Raw genomic sequence first — 17,944 nt, 5'->3', positions numbered from 1 at the left:
GTCATAAAATTCAGGGTGTTATATGTGTGAAAGTCTTGATCTAGGAAGCCTATTTACCATAATTTCAATAAAAATCCAGATGTTAAGTGATATCATTCCATTGTAATTTGTCTGGGGTGTATAAATAAGACTTGAGTTCAAAGACTTTATCTGTGATCCATCTAAAGCTATCAATAATATTCAAGAACTTAAAGTTACATGCATTAATTACAAGAGATAATTTCCATGGACATAGAAGTGATGGTTTAGTGAAAATAAAAGTTCATTTTCGAACATGTTTATGTACAGAACATACATATTTACAAATTTAAAAAACAGTAAATTTGAATGTCACATTTGCAACTCCCAACACATAAAAGATCATGAAAAGAGAAAAATATTTAAATATTCCTTTGGGTCCAGGACTAAGTCATTTTCTTTTTAAATGATACAATTGCTATTTCATGGCGAAACAACAACAATTGTTTCACTGGACTCGTCTTCCCATCCAAAATTTGGGCTTCAGCTTGGCGAGCACAGAGCCAGCACTGCGCCTAATTTTCCGTCTCTCTTCTTGGTGTGCCTTCAAAGCCTCCCGGTTTATCCTCTTCTTCTTCTCCTGCATTGCAAAGCATTTGAAAATCAGAAAGAGAGAGAGAGGTATCAGCATAAATAGGTACCTATTACATATTCAAGTATTCCACTGGCTACGGTAGGTTTGCATGGAGCTCTAATGAATTATATGTACTGGCTGTCTCCCCTCCCTTCTCGAAATTCCCTCTTCAATTCACAATAATGCTCATTTCTTAAGATTCTATCCTAAAATTCTATTCTCTTCCATCCCCCCTCACTTTCATCATCGTCACAGAGAGTAGTTACGACCTGATGATGATGCTCAAGCATTGAAATCCAGATTGTGCAAGTTTTTTCTTTGACCATGGTGAATTGTAAAAGTTACTATTATTATAAGTGTCAATTGGACCCTTAGAGATTTCTTCCTTCCTCGTTATAAAATTTTCAAAGGCTTAAATGTATGTGCTTCACGCTTGGTCCACGGAGTGTGTCCATAGTGGTCGCCTCATACACACAATGAACCAGAGAACTGGGGACATGAGTGAAGATGAGAGGCATCTTACTTAAGAGTGTTACTTACCTTGCGAAGAGTGAAAGTCATTTCTCGGCTCCCAACGGATCCCAACAGCTTCACTCTCCCAGAATCTTCGTCTTTCTTCACTCGCTCCCCAAGACTGATTCTGAAAGAATTATACGAGAATACGTGAGTCCGATGGTATCCATTTGAAGCAGATTGCTGCTTCATCAGCTTATGGCAGGGAGTGTTGGGCCAGTGCAAAACAATGCAGTGGGAATGCCGCGTTTGGAAGGGCTTGAGGAAGCCAGGAGCAAACTTAATTGGGGCTGGCAAAGGTAGAAGAAACTGCAGCCCGATTTTGATGAGGTCAAAGACCATTTTGGGTTTGAGTGGCCACAGGAGTAAGCAAATGCTCATTTAGCAAAAAAGCAAGTAAGGGAGTATTAAGCATGAGATTTCTGCACCATACGTCAATGGCAACATACATGGAAAAAATTAGCATTGACCCTCCCTAAATTAATGGGAAAATTATAGAGGGATTTTGTTTCATTAGGACCGACTATGAATCTAGGAAGAGGACATCTTAAGATGAAAAATAACATGAACATAATATGGAATTAAGGAATGAACTCCAGAAAAGATATGTATTGTGGCTAAAAAACAACTCAACTTAATTTTAAAAGTGAACCAGCTGCAGTTTGCTGTCAGACATTCAGATGAGAGAATGATAGATGGTGTCGAATATGTGCATTTTACTATGAAATGCCCAAAAGCTGTGAAACTAATTTTTCCTAAGTACAGAATTTAAAGTTATCGCTAATTTTTTCCAAGAATATTACATTTGAGGGTGATCAAACATGCCACTAGAATTGCTGTCGTTCCACTTGCAATAAAATCATATTTTTAGATCACTATTAGCAGAACTAACAGTCATCAATATCCACTTTTAAAGAGGAAATACACGGCAGCAATATGAAATTGTGCCAATAGATCATATAAACTAAAATTTAATGCATTCAAAACGATTGTCAACAACCAAAAGACCACTAGCACTTTGGCTAATAAACAACTGTCACACTGAACAAGATACAGCTGCCAGTGGCATCGCTGCATAAAATGCATGCAAAACTGCAATAGATTTAACGCTTAACCAACAAGTTCTTGGGCCTCTTTTAATGGAGTTCCATTGATTAATTTTATAATCCAGCCTTTTGCCAGCTCCTAACGAAAGGGGACAAGGGGACCTTGGTTTAACATCTCATCGGACTGCCTTTTTACAGCTAATTGTGTTTGCATACCAGGCTTAAGTGAGTATCGTTGTTGTTAAGCCGCCTATAAAACAACAGATTGCCAAAATACTCACTTGGCGCTCTTTGCCCTTTTCTTGGCAGCATTTGCGGACGAAGCGAGTCCGTCAAAATCCTCTCCAGGGCGAATGGCATAGAACTTAGGCCTGGGAGCCTCCACTTTGACGTTGTCGTCGTCGTTGTCACTCTCTGCCTCTTCCTCCTGTCTCCAGCCACGTCGCTTCTCCTGCTGGATCAATCGGTGTTGCTTCTTCACCTCCTGAGTCCACTCGCGCTCGTCTTCCGAAGAGCTCTCGTCATGGAGAATGTAGTTGTCCTCATCCGAACTGGCTTTGCCCTCAGCCTCGTCCTACTCACGGAGAACAAGAAGAACATAATAAGTGCTTATTATTTTTGCTCCCACTTCTCAAATCAGAACTTCAAAAACTGAATAAAAAATAAAAACAACCAATAGCGCATGAAATTGATGATAAAAAAATACATTTTAGAAATTTTAAGCATTAAAAAATAAGCAAATGAACATTCACACAAGGCATTCAAGGAGAGAGACATTAAAGTGCTAATGTGGAAGCAAATCCAATGGTGGAACTGAATGACTGACCTCAACTTCATCGAACTTGGCCTGCTGCTCTATCTCCTTCTCTAATTGTTTCTTCCTCTGCTTGTCTAACTTGGACACAACAGGGTTCAGCAACCTGCGGGAAAACAAATGGCATAGTACACGAACACTCTATGAAAAATGGAATTTGTATCCAGTCACCAGGGGAGAGAGAGACACACCAAAGGTACAATTTCATGAGAAAAAAAATCGTTTTGCATTGGAATTCCAGTCAAGTAAAACTGCTTTCTCAAAGCAGGTTTTCATATTTTGTGTATGTATTAACCACATACGTGAAATATTCATATTCATTATATAATAGTCACATTTGAGTTATGAAGTATGGCTCATAATGATTCTCATAGTCAGCTTGCACCTTACAAATGATTTTAGATTTACGTGGTGAATCGAATGTAAAAATGCTTTTCAGGCTTCGCGTGATCGGGTGATGCTTTGTCTCGACATTTTGGAAAATTATATGTATCAGGATTGTGTTTCCTCTCTTGCGAGGAATTAAGGATTAATAACAAGAAGACCTAAGCTATGTGGTTTTGAAAAGCATTGTGAGCAAGGAGTGATGACAAAGATGTAAGAATGTGCCCAAACACTTGTGGGCAATTCAATTACCTATTTGGGCACCATATTACAGGAAAACAGACAGCAATAAAGTCATAAGGAAGAGAATTTCATTAGCAAAGGAGGCGTTCGTGAACACGAAAGGAATGATGATATGATCGTTATGTGAGGGTTTAAAGACGGTTGGCAAAGAGCCTCATTCATGTGGAGGGCAGCGCTTTGCGAGTGGATGCTGAGGAAGGAGGATGAGAAGTGGAGGGAGAGGAACAACAGAGTGCAGGACATGGTGGGTGGAGAGAGGCAGCTTCTGGATGAGATACAAAGGAGACAAATGGTTTGGATTGACAGCGTACCGAGGGGATGCTGAAAACCATGTTAGAGGGTAGAACGCTAGGTAGGCAGGGCAGGGGAGGAAGAGAATAGGCATAATACATATGTAGATGGAATGAAAGGGAGGTTGGAGGACCGAAGGGGGAAGAACAAGTTGAGAGGGGAGAATCGGATTAATGCTCCATACAGAACTACCTAATCCGAAATTCACTAATTCATGTTTAACGATGTGGTGTTCCATTTAAAGGTTTCTTGGATGAATATCTATTGCTTATATTTGCATTGCATCACTAAATTTCCTTACTCAAACAATGACTAACTATTCAAACAATTTATAAGCGCCGCACTGAGTAAAAATCATGGAAAGCATTGTTTCGTCAATCATTATGCCAATGCACAACCGACGAAGCCATTTCTCTATGTACTTAATTAGTGCATGTACGTGATCATTCTATTATTTTAGCATTTTCCACTGAAAATTCAAAAAATAACTGATAAAACTGTATTGCGGTTGTTTAATGCCTCAAATAATTCCATTGGTGTATGTTAATTGTTCCTGTACGTTAAGCGGCAGTGAAGTGAAATCACGTATTGCATTTGTTTATGCAGACGAAAATGGTGGAAGGTTGTAAAACCATCCTGCCTTCGAAGACTTTATCTCCCATATAATATAATGTCTTCATTATCTACGGTAAAAGTTTGCTAAGGATGCAAAATTATGTGACTAAATTGCCGTTGTTAAAAAAGTCTCTTTTTGAATGTTACGCTCGCGACGTATTTGAAATAATAGACTGACAATAAGTCTATCTATTATATCACGGCACTGCAAAAAAAAGTTTGAATTAAAATTGATAATATAAGAAAAGATATTAACGTGATATTATTTCACGAAAAAATATCACGCCGGTATTATGCTGATGTCACTTAAATAAAACAAAAGCAAGATGCAGAAACTGCGACAAATATAACTCACATGGGTATTATTTTCGGCAAAGAAACGGAAAGGCATACGCATCTGATGGACCCTAAGGCCAAAAAATCTTACGAGTTTGAATTTATTGATTTAAAATTCTCAGTAATGACTGAGAAACATGAAAAAGGAAAGCAGAATTTTTAAAATAAATAAACTGAAAGCGCAGCATCAACTCTTCACATATGCCATCTGTGGCGGCGCCGAATGCATGGCGCCAAACGAGAGTCAGTTGGTCTGAGAGTTCTGCCAGCGGCGACCAGGCTCGGCCGCCCGGGTGTCGGAAGAGAGCGCCACTACGACTTCAACCACTGACGCGAATAGTTCACCATTGTGAATAGTATGTACTATGTACATTGTACATTGTGATCGTGACTATTACTTGTAACCGCAACAGAGAATAAATACGTCCATCCGAACAATTCACCCTGAGTATCATTGTATCGTACACCCTACACTTTCGCTAAAGCGCACTACTTACCTCTAGAAGCATCAAAGCAAGAAATACCTCGTACTGCAAGGGTTTTGTCGGGGAGTAGGTTGTAAAAGAGTTCCATTTCGTCTATGTTATACCACGCGGGGAATACTTCTTAAGATACTTAGGATCGGAGTGTTTTCTTCCACGACTTCGGGTTAACACCGCAGGCATCGCCAGCAATTATGATAGGAGATAACGCTGTGGTGCTTTGAATCAGTATAACCAACCTTCCGTACTCTTGACGTTCTCGATTCGCAACTTATCCCTGAAATACTCTGCATTAGGCTTAGGCATAGCCCCTTTCTATGACGTTCTCGCAGATTGAAGAGGGCAAAACCACCCGAACAAAGCTTTTTCTAACTCTTCATGGTCAGCATTCCTTGGGCGCTTTTGTTTTTTTATTGCGAAGAGCGATTAGGAAGATAAATTAATTACGCCACTTTCATATTACTTTATCATTTTTATTTTCTTACTTAGACGTGTTTGGTGTTTTTGGCCGTGGTGTCTGCCATCAAATGCTTTCTATTCACGCAACTCACGGACGTGCGGGTACGCTGCCGACTGCTTTCTGCCGCACGAGGAACAAAAGAAAATCAAGCATTCGCGAATGTTAATTCCGCAATATTTTCACCAAAATGAACTACTTATTTATCGAACGCCAGTTTACTGCATGAATTTGAGACTGTACACTCCATGTTAACTTCATTTCTAACAGATCGCAAGAAATTACAGAGATTAGGGACTCTTGGAGAAAGTTCTCCGTCGATGGAAACCCTCGCTATGGCGAGTGGAGGCTCCTAAAGGGACTCGTAAAAAAGAATTTTTTCAACATGCTCATTATAGGGTCTATTGACGGTGCCTCGGCTAACTCTCGTAATAGCGGGGGTGTCGCAATAGCCCGTACTCCAGGGTTCCCACTCAACCGTGAAAACCTTAAAACCGTGAATTAGCCGTGAATTTCGTCTACCGTGAAAAAACCTGGAAAAAGCCGTGAATTTCGTCCTAAAACCTTAAAAATCTTTCAATCTTGATAATAATACCTTCCCAGAAATTTTCAACTTCGTTCGTAGCGAGCGCACTTCTATTCATTGTGGCGAGCATCGTCGCATGGGTCAGAAAAGCGTGGGAATGAATGTTGCCTGAAGAAAAAAAACATCTTTCCCCAGCGCAGGCCTTTTCTCTCCCCCCTCCTGAAATATGACACCAATTCTCATCAGCTTGTTTACTTTCCACGACTGGCTTGGTTTCCCCTCCCTCGGGCACTGCTTATTCGCCCTTCCATCCATTTAGGCTTCCGACTGGCTGCAGCTACCACTTTCGAAACTAAATCTAGATGGCATTTGTGTCGAAAAATTTGAACGTTTATTCAACACCCTCAATCCTGTGATTGGAAGACCGCTAACCTTGACAACCTGCTATGCGCTGTGGACACTATAGAGCGTTCCACATTTAGTTGACAGTACGGGCCTTATGGATAACAGTGTTGCCAAGCTTCCGCTCCGCCGGCAGGCATCCTAACAGCGTATGCAACCACACAAAATAGAGCGCCAAAATGGTTTAGTTCAAAAAGGAGTTCGGGATCGCACGAAAGACGACGTGAATTAAGGAATTTTTTAGCGTAAATTACAATACCTTTGCTGCAATATAAGAGGAAAAGTCTTTTGTTATTTTATGCACGTACTTGTTCAATGCACAAGCTGAATAATGAATAATCTGTAATGTAAAAAATAATAAATTGAAGGATAATAAAAATTATCGCCACTCCTGAATGAGACAAAATTTCTATTCCTTCCATATTATGCAATATTTTTTGGCTCTGACTAGTATTACATGAAAGGCGATGTCGTATAAGACATCATCAATCTTTAATTTTTCAAAATTTTCCCTTACTTGGTTTATTGTAAATTAAAGATCTCTTTTCAAGCTGACATCTTCAAAGCTAATTTCCTTAATGTTCTCTTTCCTCCACCTTAAAGTAGGCAAGGATTCCAATTTCCTTCAGTAATAAGAGGCTTTATCTACCACTATAATTGATCCTTTGGGTAAGTTTGCAAGAAGTGAGTGCTCAAACCATCTCTCGCAACACTCGCCATCCACTTCTTCATGCTCATCCATTGAGTTCTTTTTGTACAGAAACACATGCGATGCTCCTTTTATGAATCCTTTTTCCGTTCCTGCGTGTATAATTGCAAATCGTCCTCCTCGGGAAGTGGGGGCCAAGCTCAGTACAGTGGAACCTCGTTAAAGCGAGTACGGGCTATAGCGACACTCCCGCTATAACGAGAGATAGCCGATGCACCGTCAATTGACCCTATAATAAGCGTGTAAAAAAAATTTGTTTTTTACGAGACCCTTTTGGTGCTGGCTCTCGCCATAGCGAGGGTTTCACCACCGGAAGACTTTCATCAAGACTCCTTAACCTCTGTAATTGCTAGCGATCTGTTAGAAATGAAGTTAATGGAGTGCTCAGTCTCAAATGTATGTGGTAAACTGTCGTTCGATAAATAAGTAGTTAATTTTGGTGAAAATATTGTGGCATTAGCATTCGCGAATGCTTCATCTTCTTTTGTTCCTCGGACGGCAGAAAGCAGTCGGCAGCATACCCGCACGTCCGTGAGTTGCGTGAATAGAAAGCATTTGATGGCAGTCACCATGGCCAAAAAAACACCAAACACGTCTAAGTGAGAAAATAAAAATAAAGGAGTAATATGAGAGTGTCGAAATTAATTTATCTTCCTGTTCGCTCTGCAAAATTATAAAAACACAGAAGCGCCCAAGGAATGCAGACGATGAATAGTTATAAGGAGCTTTGTTCGGGTGGTTTTGCTCATTCCAATCTGCGGGAACTTCTGAGAAAGGGGCTACGCCCAAGCCTAAAGCGGAACATTTCAGGGATAGATTGCGAATCGAGAATTTTAAGAGTGCAGAAGGTTGATTATACTAATGCGAAGCACCAAAGCGTTATCTCCCCTCATAATTGCTGGTCATGCCTGCGGTGTAAACCCGAAGTCGTGGAAGAAAGGACTCCGATCGTAAGTATCTTTAGAAGTATTCCCCGCGTCATATAACATAGACGAAACGGAACTTTTTTACATACAACTCCTCGACAAAACCCTTGCAGTATGAGGTATTTCTTGCAATGATGTCTCTAAAGGTAGGTAGTGCGCCTTAGCGATGATGTAGGATGTACGAAGCAATGATACTCAGGGTGAATTGTTCGGATGGACGTATTTATTCTCCGTTGCGGATTTACAAGGGTGAACTATTCGCGTCAGTGGTCGGAGTCGTACTGGCACTCTCTTTTGTCACGTGGGTAGCCGAGCATCCCCTGGTGGCCGCTGGAAGAACTCGCAGAACAACTAACTCTCGTTTGCAGTGCCGTGGTAAAATCGGTGTATTACTTCAAATACGTCGCGAGCGTAACACTCAAAATAACTTTTTTTCAACAACGGCAATTTTAATCACATCATTTTTCAAGCTTAGCAAACTTTTTACCGTACATTATGTAGGTATTACATTATTTGATAGAAAAAGACTTCCAAGGCGGGAACGTTATACAAGCTTCCACCGTTTTCGCCTGTAGAAACAAATGTAATGGGTTATTTCACTTCACTGCCGCATAACGTACAGAAACAATAAACATACACCAATGGAAACATTTGAGGCATTAAATAACCGCGATATGTACTGTTTTATCAGTTAATTTTTGAATTTTCAGTGGAAAATACCAAAATAATAGAATGATCACGTAAATGAACTAATTAAGTGCATAGAAAAATGGCTTCGTCGGTTGTGCATTGGCATAATGATTGACGAAACAATGCTTTCCATGATTTTTACTCAGTGCGGCGCTTATAAATTGTTTGAATAGTTAGTCATTGTTTGAGTAAGGAAATTTAGTGATGCAAAAAAACATCGCCTTTCGTCTGGATTTATGCTTACCTTTATCGGATAGATGTTTATCTGTCGCCGCACCACTCCTGTTCCTGTATATCTGTTCGCAACAGGCATATTGGCTATTATTTGCTCTACCTCCGGTAAAGCGACAATTCGCTATAGCAAGTGTTTATTAGTACACCGTGGGGTGTCGTTATATCGAGGTTGCACTGTATTTAGTCCAGCAAGGAAATCTTGATGCGGATTTTCTAATTGTTTGTTTCGCAAACTAATGTTCACTATTTGTCCAACATTAATCCAACTTTCGCCTGTGAATACACTCGTCCTGAGTTCGCGACGATATTTTTTTAGCTGCCTTAAATAATTAATTGTGCCACCAACGAATAATATCATCTCTTTCGATAAGGATGATTCTTTTCCCCTGCGTTCATACACATAGGCTATGTCCAAAAGAAGACTATATAGTGTTGTCCTTTTGTAATCTGGGAGAATACTATCCATATTTACCGAGTTTAATATGGATTTTAAAGTCGGAGGAATATTTTTCACGAAGGATTCATGTACCTTCCTTCTAATTCCCGATCTTACCAAACCGTCGAAAATCACTGCTCTCGAATTTTTGTAAGGCTGTCTAATTTCTTTAGTTTTTGAAGGAGTTACCAATGGACCACGGGACCTTTCCTTTCTCACTTTGTAAACAGTGGACTCCGAGCACCCAGTAGCCTTCGAAGCTTCTCGGCAGGCCTCACTAATACTGAGAGATTTCCTTAAGTACGAGAAGACTTTGAGCACCAACTGTCTTTCGCAGCTTATGAGCTACTCACCTTTTCCCCTCTTCTTTGTATCAGACATATTGATCGGGCGTGTTACAGCAGAGATAAGTGTAAAACACACTTCACAATTCTCAAATTCAGCAGACCACACAACACTTGTTCACTCCAAAAATATGCAATGACAAACTGAACGCCTTCGTAAATTCTTCCCACGGCCCCATCGGCTTGGGTCGCTTTTGGTGTAGGTTTTATGGTACCCTATGAAAGGAACTCAGAAAAAACCCAAGCCCCCTTTTGTAAAAGGCGTGCACTGGATGGGGTAGTGTTTCGCACAGATTATGAGATATTCTTTTTCTTGGTTTCCGCGATGGGACCTAAACACCCAAGGCGAAAGAGTCTTATTTCCAAGCCGCTTGCTTACTTTCGTGTATCAATGTATTCAGATGAAAACACTGCTGTTACGACGTATGAGTATTCTCTATTTAGGATATCAAACGAATAGATAAATACATTTCATAGTATGCATTGACAAAAAACTCCTTTTCCACCTGAGAATTTTCCCTCTCCGCGCAAGAAAAAGTAAGAAGCCCGGCCCAGAGGCACTGTAATATTTTTTCTTAAGATCAAAACCTTGTAACTCACTTCAGAATTGATGTAAGTTAATGATTTTTTCACCAAAAATGACCTTGTAGTTTTCTCCACATTTGATACGCAGCATATAGGGACCTACGACGTAAGAAACGTAAGTTAGTAAGCGACTACTTTTTACCTTGCAAAAATCAAAATTTTATTGTCCTAAAGGGTGTTACGTCGGCATAACAACATTTTAACTCAATGTTTGTACAATTGGTGAAGACCTTCAAGGAGAAAATAGTGTGCAAAATTTTTTGCAGAAGATTCAATTCAATACAGACAACGGTCAGGCAGAAACTGCGAGAAGAAGATAAAGTAAAAAAATACACGTTTCTTACGGAAATTTAACGAAATGTTTTTTATAGCTATTGTTATAATTTTTATCGAAAAAATATTGGCACGAATGAATGCAGCATCTCTTTCTACATTAGAATGCAATTTTTAATCAGTGCATAACGCAACATTAATTTTCGTGCTGTTATTGACAACACCGCACTCCCGGCCTTATGGAGATTAACATGGGAAACGATTCTCCATAAGAGCCCATACTGTCAACTAAATGTGGAACGCTCTATACCACACTACGCTCCCTGTGTTTGAACCGGGTTCTCGCCACATTGCGGCCTGAAAACGAGAGAAGATTTCCGCTTATGGCAACACAGCATTACACGATTTTCGCATGCGTCGACCTGGGACTTGCCAGTTTTACGTCGCAACCGGAAAGTTTGTGTGGAAATATTTGACGAGTGATAAAGTAAAGTGAAAGTGAAAATAACATGTTTCAGCAGGTATTTATTATGTCTTTATATATTTCAAACCAAGTGAATTATAATGTACCTATTTGCACCTATCTAAGACAAGGTTTTTTTTTCCTCCTAACTCCTGCAGAACAGAGGGTTCGGTTCGTCTTACAATCGAATGCAAAATTCTCGACGTCAATCGTGTTGCGTAATTTTCGTCGGAAAAAATTATGGTTACCTGAGATTGCCACCTAATATTTATAGCAATACAACGAAAAATCAACGTCAAAAATACCTGAAGAGTAATTTAGCTTATTTAATTTTGTGTTTAAGTGAAAAACTATTGCCATTTTAGGCAGCAGGTAAAGCGTGCGTGCCAATTAATCGCCGGGTGCACTTCTGCCGTGTCCGCCAGATCGCCTGCTTTACCCTGGGTTCGGCTCCATTCAAGTTAGAGCTTGATCAACTTACAAAATTTTTTTGTGATTGATTACAATTTACCTAAATTTTAACCAGAGGTGGATCCAGGATACCTCTAGGATACCTCATGATACAAAACGAGCGCAATGATAATGTGACCGTATTCAAAATCTTGCATATTTTTTAAGTGTCTGGGGGCTATGTGCCCCCTTGCCCCTCCCTAGATCCGCCTAGGATTGAAAACGTTAAAGCCTCAATGCCGTCGCGATATCAACTGCTACTAAGTCGTTCCATTTCTCCCGGAGCAACAGTATGAAGGGAACATGATTTGCCTCTGATTAGAGAGATCTATTCAGTTTTGGTTTCAGGGTATTACGATAGCAGAGAAAAGAAGGCATTACACTGCCGCTTTCAAAAGAAAAGTTATACGGTGGAACCTCGATCTATTGTTCCCGCATTGATCGTTCGCCGTTTCTGGTCCCAAATAAAGTTCCTTATAGACAATGTAATTTTTCCCCACATCTATCGTTCCCCGAAGTATCATTTCTCGCATTGATCGTTTGAAGATTGCGGTTCCGACGCATAATTTTCCCGCATCCATCGTTTGACGAAAATGAGACGAAATAAATACAATGTGTCACTTATGGCTAATAACGACAAGCACATAGTTGGAATCTTCCCCAAGAGATGGAACTACCATTGGGAGAAGCTCAGTGCCGTGGGCAAGTAACATTAGCGCATTTCCCAAGATCCGTTATCCCCCTCCATTCAGCATTCGCCTCCCCCCTTCTGACGCTTTCCTCTCCTTCAAAATAAAAAAAGGTCCCAGCTCGCGCCGGGATTGTATTACGAAGACCTTAGCTTCGACATAAATATCGAGTTACACGAGAACAATAGAAACGTGTTTCGCGCTCCACCCTCTTCTCACCCACTGACCATTTTCAGCCTAACTCCTTCAAAGTTCCCAGTTCCTGGAGGTCAACTGCTGCATGAGTCACCTATTAGCCCAAAAGGTATCTAACAATGATATTCAGCAATTGCTATTATGCTTTTATTAGATTGAAATATTAGTCATTTGCACGTAATTAAAAAACGAGACCAAACGCGACGTATTTTAAGCAAGGAAATAGATGGAAAAATACGATGTTGATTTTTGGCGAAACGCGATATCCTCATAGCTGAGCTTCTCGGCAGTTAATTCGGCATTTTGTTCCGAAAACATGATATCAGGTTATTATCAGTTATTAATTTACGAGCTATACTATAAGTCTCACTTGTCAGAGTTAGTGACGAAGGGATATCTTCTCAGGATTTTTGTTTCCCCCTACATCAAATTCATTTATAATACCCTTAATTCCCACTTCGACAGTCCTGACATTGTTTCCTTCCTCAACATTAGAGTACCTTCCCGCCACACCCGATCTACTTCTTTACTCCACATTCCTACACCCAGGCTATCTGTAATTAAGCGCTCTCTTTTCCATAGGCTTTCCCTTTTAATAAATACTCTGCCCAGTGATATTGATCCGTTTGGTCTGACACTTAAAAATTTTACTCATCGGGCATTAACATATTTATCACATAAATGACTAGATAGCCGGATAAATGTTTGTTTTTCTTTTTTATTCTATTTAAATTTGTAATCAAATCATTATTATTTAATTATTTAATATGTGTTGTTATAAGTGCACTTTAAATTGGCAGTATTGCTGTATGTGTATCACTTTATTAAAATAAAATAAAAATAAAATAAAAAATAACAATCCGAATTCATCTGCTCATCTGGCGCTATGATAGTTAGAAAAGAATGGGCATCTTTAGGGTAAAAAATTTCATGGCGCAGCCACATGGTCACGCTTCGCCCTCTGCAGTTTACTCTGCGTACCCCTGTACGTGATAGCATCAGTTCCGAACTTCACCTCGTACGAGTGGTTCCCTACTTTCCAGGGTGGCTGGACTTCGAACCACCGAGTGTTTTCCATGTGGGTTTAATAAAGTCAGTTTTCATTTTCACTAGTTTAATTTTATTCGTCTTCGGACCTTGGCCCCTCCGAAGAAACTATTGAGAACTTTAAGAGATGGACTGAAAATAATTGAACACGAAGAAAAGAATCCGGGCTAGATGCGCGTGAATATTGCAGAGTGCCTTGGGTTGTCTGCTAGCACATGACAGTAGGGGTGGGGGTAGAGTGAGCTACCTGGAGAAAACAAGTAGAGATATGAAGGCGAAGATCCAGGTGGGCGTGCCACTGACGATTAACGCAACATTGTTCACGCTTTACACACTACCTCAATTATATTAAAAATATATTCATTAGACAAGAACAATTCAAGTAATAGACTATTTTTTGCGTTCGTCATCCATCTCACAACCAGTCACTGTGCCGGCGAATGCGGTTGTTTTAGGCACAACATGAACATTGCTCTCGTGAATACGTGTACTGGAAATGGCGCTTGATGGATAAGAATTTTTACATCAGACTTAAATCCGTAATAGCAGTGTAAATGCCGAGTGGAGAGCAAACATTTTTTTTAGTGAGGTGGCGTTTTCCTTCAGAATTTTGAAAGAGATATGGGTCGAATCAACAATATGACCTATGTGTCTTGATAAAGTACTACTTTTCCTGTTATTATCTAAAATATTGTTTGAAACCTTTAATAGATATCTTAATTACTCGCCAAAATCCTGCGTTTCCTGGGACATAGGCAACGTAGCAAAAAATAAAGCATTGATCATTTTTCCGCATTCATTTTATAATCGTATCGTTATTAGTAAAAAAAATTTTTCCCCTAGTGGAGTTCGAAAAAAGGAGGGTAGTCTTAGAATCGTGTTCATCTTAGATTTGTGCTAATACGGTGTATGAAATTGTTTTTCGATTTATTAAGTTCTATAAAGAATTTTCATAAAATATTTTCCGTTAAATAAGAAAGAATCAAATTATTAAACTCGAAAAACAATTTAAATAAAATAGTTTTCGTTAAATAAGAAAGATTGGGGTGGGGGAAATTCGGTTACTGTGCAGTAATAACAACGTGCGCAAAAAACAATCTCTCGGCAAGGAATTAAAAAAGGACATCGGGTGTCAGTAAGGAAGAGGGTCCGAAGGGTATTCGGCGTCCAGGCAAGAGCGCGGTTGGGCTAGTCCTTTAGTCGGCCCTGAATTTTGCAAACGATAGATCACGTCATAACAGATATCACTTTTCATTAACATTCACGGCGTTTGTCGCGTGCGTTAATTTTCTGTTGATATACGGCCAGTGATTTTCGTATTGTTGGCATATTAACGGACCGTGAATTTAGCGAAATTTAGACCGTGAAAACCTGAAAAATAACCGTGAAAACCTGGAAAAAGCCGTGGATTTCATTATTCAGGTAGAGTGGGAACCCTGGCACTCGCTTTAACGAGGTTCCACTGTATATTAGTGACTTGTTCCATTTTGGATGTTTTTGCAGAAAAAAGCTAGTAAAAAAAGTTAGACCACTAAATAGTATATAATTTATTCCTGAAGATGATGATTATCCACTGATACCCAGGTCACTTTGCATTGGAAAAATGGCATTAGTAACAAATATTTGTCCAAGAAACCTACCTACCTGATCTTATTATACGTTAATAAAAATAACAATGTAACAAAGTATAATCCCATGCAACGAAACATCTTTACATTTATTTACCAACAGTAATTATATGAGCTGACTCTTTTTAAAATACTGCAATTAGTGAATCAAAAGCTTGAATAAGAAAATTATAATGAATAAAATCTTCTCGGGTTAAGCACCGGGTCAGGCTTTTTTGAGGCCAACGTTTCAATGAGTACCTCACTCATCGTCTTCAGGGCTGAGACTGAATGCCGAGCTTGGTCTACGCCGGATATTTATAGCGAGCTAGCCAACGGACGGTTGAGGCCCATTGTTGACCAGCCGATTCAAATTTGGCTCAAGGGTTTTGGAGTCTGAATTGTGACCGCGACCGTTGTATTTTATTTATCAACGGTCTCCATATTTGGCTGATGTTCTGCCCATAGTCTCGGTTAAGCCTTTTGTCTTCGAGACATATTTCAATTCCCTCCTTCACAATTCGATCCCAGTACCCATCAGAACGGCAAAGGATTTTGGTGCCGTCAAAATTTATGGAGTGCGTCATATCGAGGCTATGTTCTGCCAAGGCCGATTTTTCTGGTTGACAAAGTCTTATGTGCCTCTTATGTTCTTTTATTCTTGCTTCTACCGTACGAGAGGTCTCTCCAACGTAGGCAAGGCCACACTCACAAGGGATGTGATACACTCCAGGCACCCTAAGCCCAAGGTCGTCCTTGACTCTTACGAGCCCATCCCGAATTTTCTTCGAAGGTCTATGGATCACCTGTAGATTGTGCCGAAGTAAAATTCTCCCGATTTTCCCCGAAATGGTGGATACATAGGGAATACAGGCTCTTCCTAATGGCTTTTCATTATCTTCATCCGTTGGTTTACGGGGTCTGATGGTTCTTCCCAAGGCCAAACGAAAATCTCTGTCACTGTATCTGTTACGTTTGAACGTAGTTTTTAAATGTTTAATTTCAGCGGGGAGATTTTCTGCATCAGCGACTATTTTGGCTCGGTGTATTAAGGTGGTCAAGACACCTTGCTTTTGGGAGGGATGGTGGTGGCTTCTCCCATTAAGGTAAAGATTAGTGTGGGTAGGTTTTCTATACACACTATGCCCAAGAGTCCCATCAGGTTTCCTTTGAATTAGGATGTCGAGGAAAGGAATGCAGTTGTTATTTTCCTCCTCCATGGTAAATTTGATGTTAGGATGCTGTTGATTCATGTGACTTAAAAAGTCATCAAGTGTATTCCGTCCATGTTGCCAAATGACGAAAGTGTCGTCCACGTACCGGAAGAAATACCTCGGACGAAGTGAAGCCGATTGCAGAGCTTTTTCTTCAAAATCCTCCATGAAGAGGTTGGCAACAGCTGGAGAAAGAGGAGATCCCATAAGAACTCCATCCATCTGCTCATAATATTTTCCTCCATAAAGGAAATAGGTTGATTTTAGGACATGTCGGAACAGTCTAACTGTCATCTCGTCAAATTTACTTTCCAGGATGTTAAATGTGTCTTCCAATGGAACTCTTGTGAACAAGGAAACTACATCAAGGCTCACCATGATGTCTGAAGGTTTAAGCCGTATACCTCCAAGTGTCTTCACAAACTCGGCCGAGTTTTTAATATGATGTACGCAATGCCCAACTATAGGCGACAACACGGAAGAGAGATACCTTGCCAGATTGTACGTTGGGGCGTTGATAGCACTCACGATGGGCCTGAGTGGAATGCCATTCTTGTGAACCTTAGGTAGACCATAGAACCTTGGTGGAACGGCTCCCCGCACCATAAGGTTGGATTTTGATTCCGGTTCCATCTTCGTGTCTTTGATAGTGTGTATAGAAAGGGCATAGTGTGTATAGAAAACCTACCCACACTAATCTTTACCTTAATGGGAGAAGCCACCACCATCCCTCCCAAAAGCAAGGTGTCTTGACCACCTTAATACACCGAGCCAAAATAGTCGCTGATGCAGAAAATCTCCCCGCTGAAATTAAACATTTAAAAACTACGTTCAAACGTAACGGATACAGTGACAGAGATTTTCGTTTGGCCTTGGGAAGAACCATCAGACCCCGTAAACCAACGGATGAAGATAATGAAAAGCCATTAGGAAGAGCCTGTATTCCCTATGTATCCACCATTTCGGGGAAAATCGGGAGAATTTTACTTCGGCACAATCTACAGGTGATCCATAGACCTCCGAAGAAAATTCGGGATGGGCTCGTAAGAGTCAAGGACGACCTTGGGCTTAGGGTGCCTGGAAAGTATCACATCCCTTGTGAGTGTGGCCTTGCCTACGTTGGAGAGACCTCTCGTACAGTAGAAGCAAGAATAAAAGAACATAAGAGGCACATAAGACTTTGTCAACCAGAAAAATCGGCCTTGGCAGAACATAGCCTCGATATGACGCACTCCATAAATTTTGACGGCACCAAAATCCTTTGCCGTTCTGATGGGTACTGGGATCGAATTGTGAAGGAGGGAATTGAAATACGTCTCGAAGACAAAAGGCTTAACCGAGACTATGGGCAGAACATCAGCCAAATATGGAGACCGCTGAT

At 40.3% G+C, this 17,944-nt stretch overlaps 1 protein-coding gene across 1 annotated transcript in view; it reads right to left on the bottom strand.

Annotated features, from left to right (window-relative positions):
- Positions 1-261: 261 nt before the first annotated feature.
- LOC124169331 (nucleolar protein 10) overlaps positions 262-17,944 on the bottom strand; it is a 39,214-nt gene continuing 21,531 nt past the window's right edge. The window contains exons 11-14 of the mRNA XM_046547914.1: positions 2,978-3,071; positions 2,433-2,725; positions 1,133-1,232; positions 262-598 (exon numbers count right to left, since the gene is read on the bottom strand). Coding sequence (XP_046403870.1) covers positions 467-598; positions 1,133-1,232; positions 2,433-2,725; positions 2,978-3,071 — 619 coding nt within the window. The 3' untranslated portion in view covers positions 262-466. The remainder of the gene's footprint in view (positions 599-1,132; positions 1,233-2,432; positions 2,726-2,977; positions 3,072-17,944) is intronic.

Source organism: Ischnura elegans, chromosome 12, assembly GCF_921293095.1.
Source record: "Ischnura elegans chromosome 12, ioIscEleg1.1, whole genome shotgun sequence".
Classification (NCBI taxonomy): Eukaryota; Metazoa; Arthropoda; class Insecta; order Odonata; family Coenagrionidae; genus Ischnura; species Ischnura elegans.
Note: the sequence above shows the minus strand (reverse complement) of the source record. Positions and strands in the feature narration are given on the sequence as shown.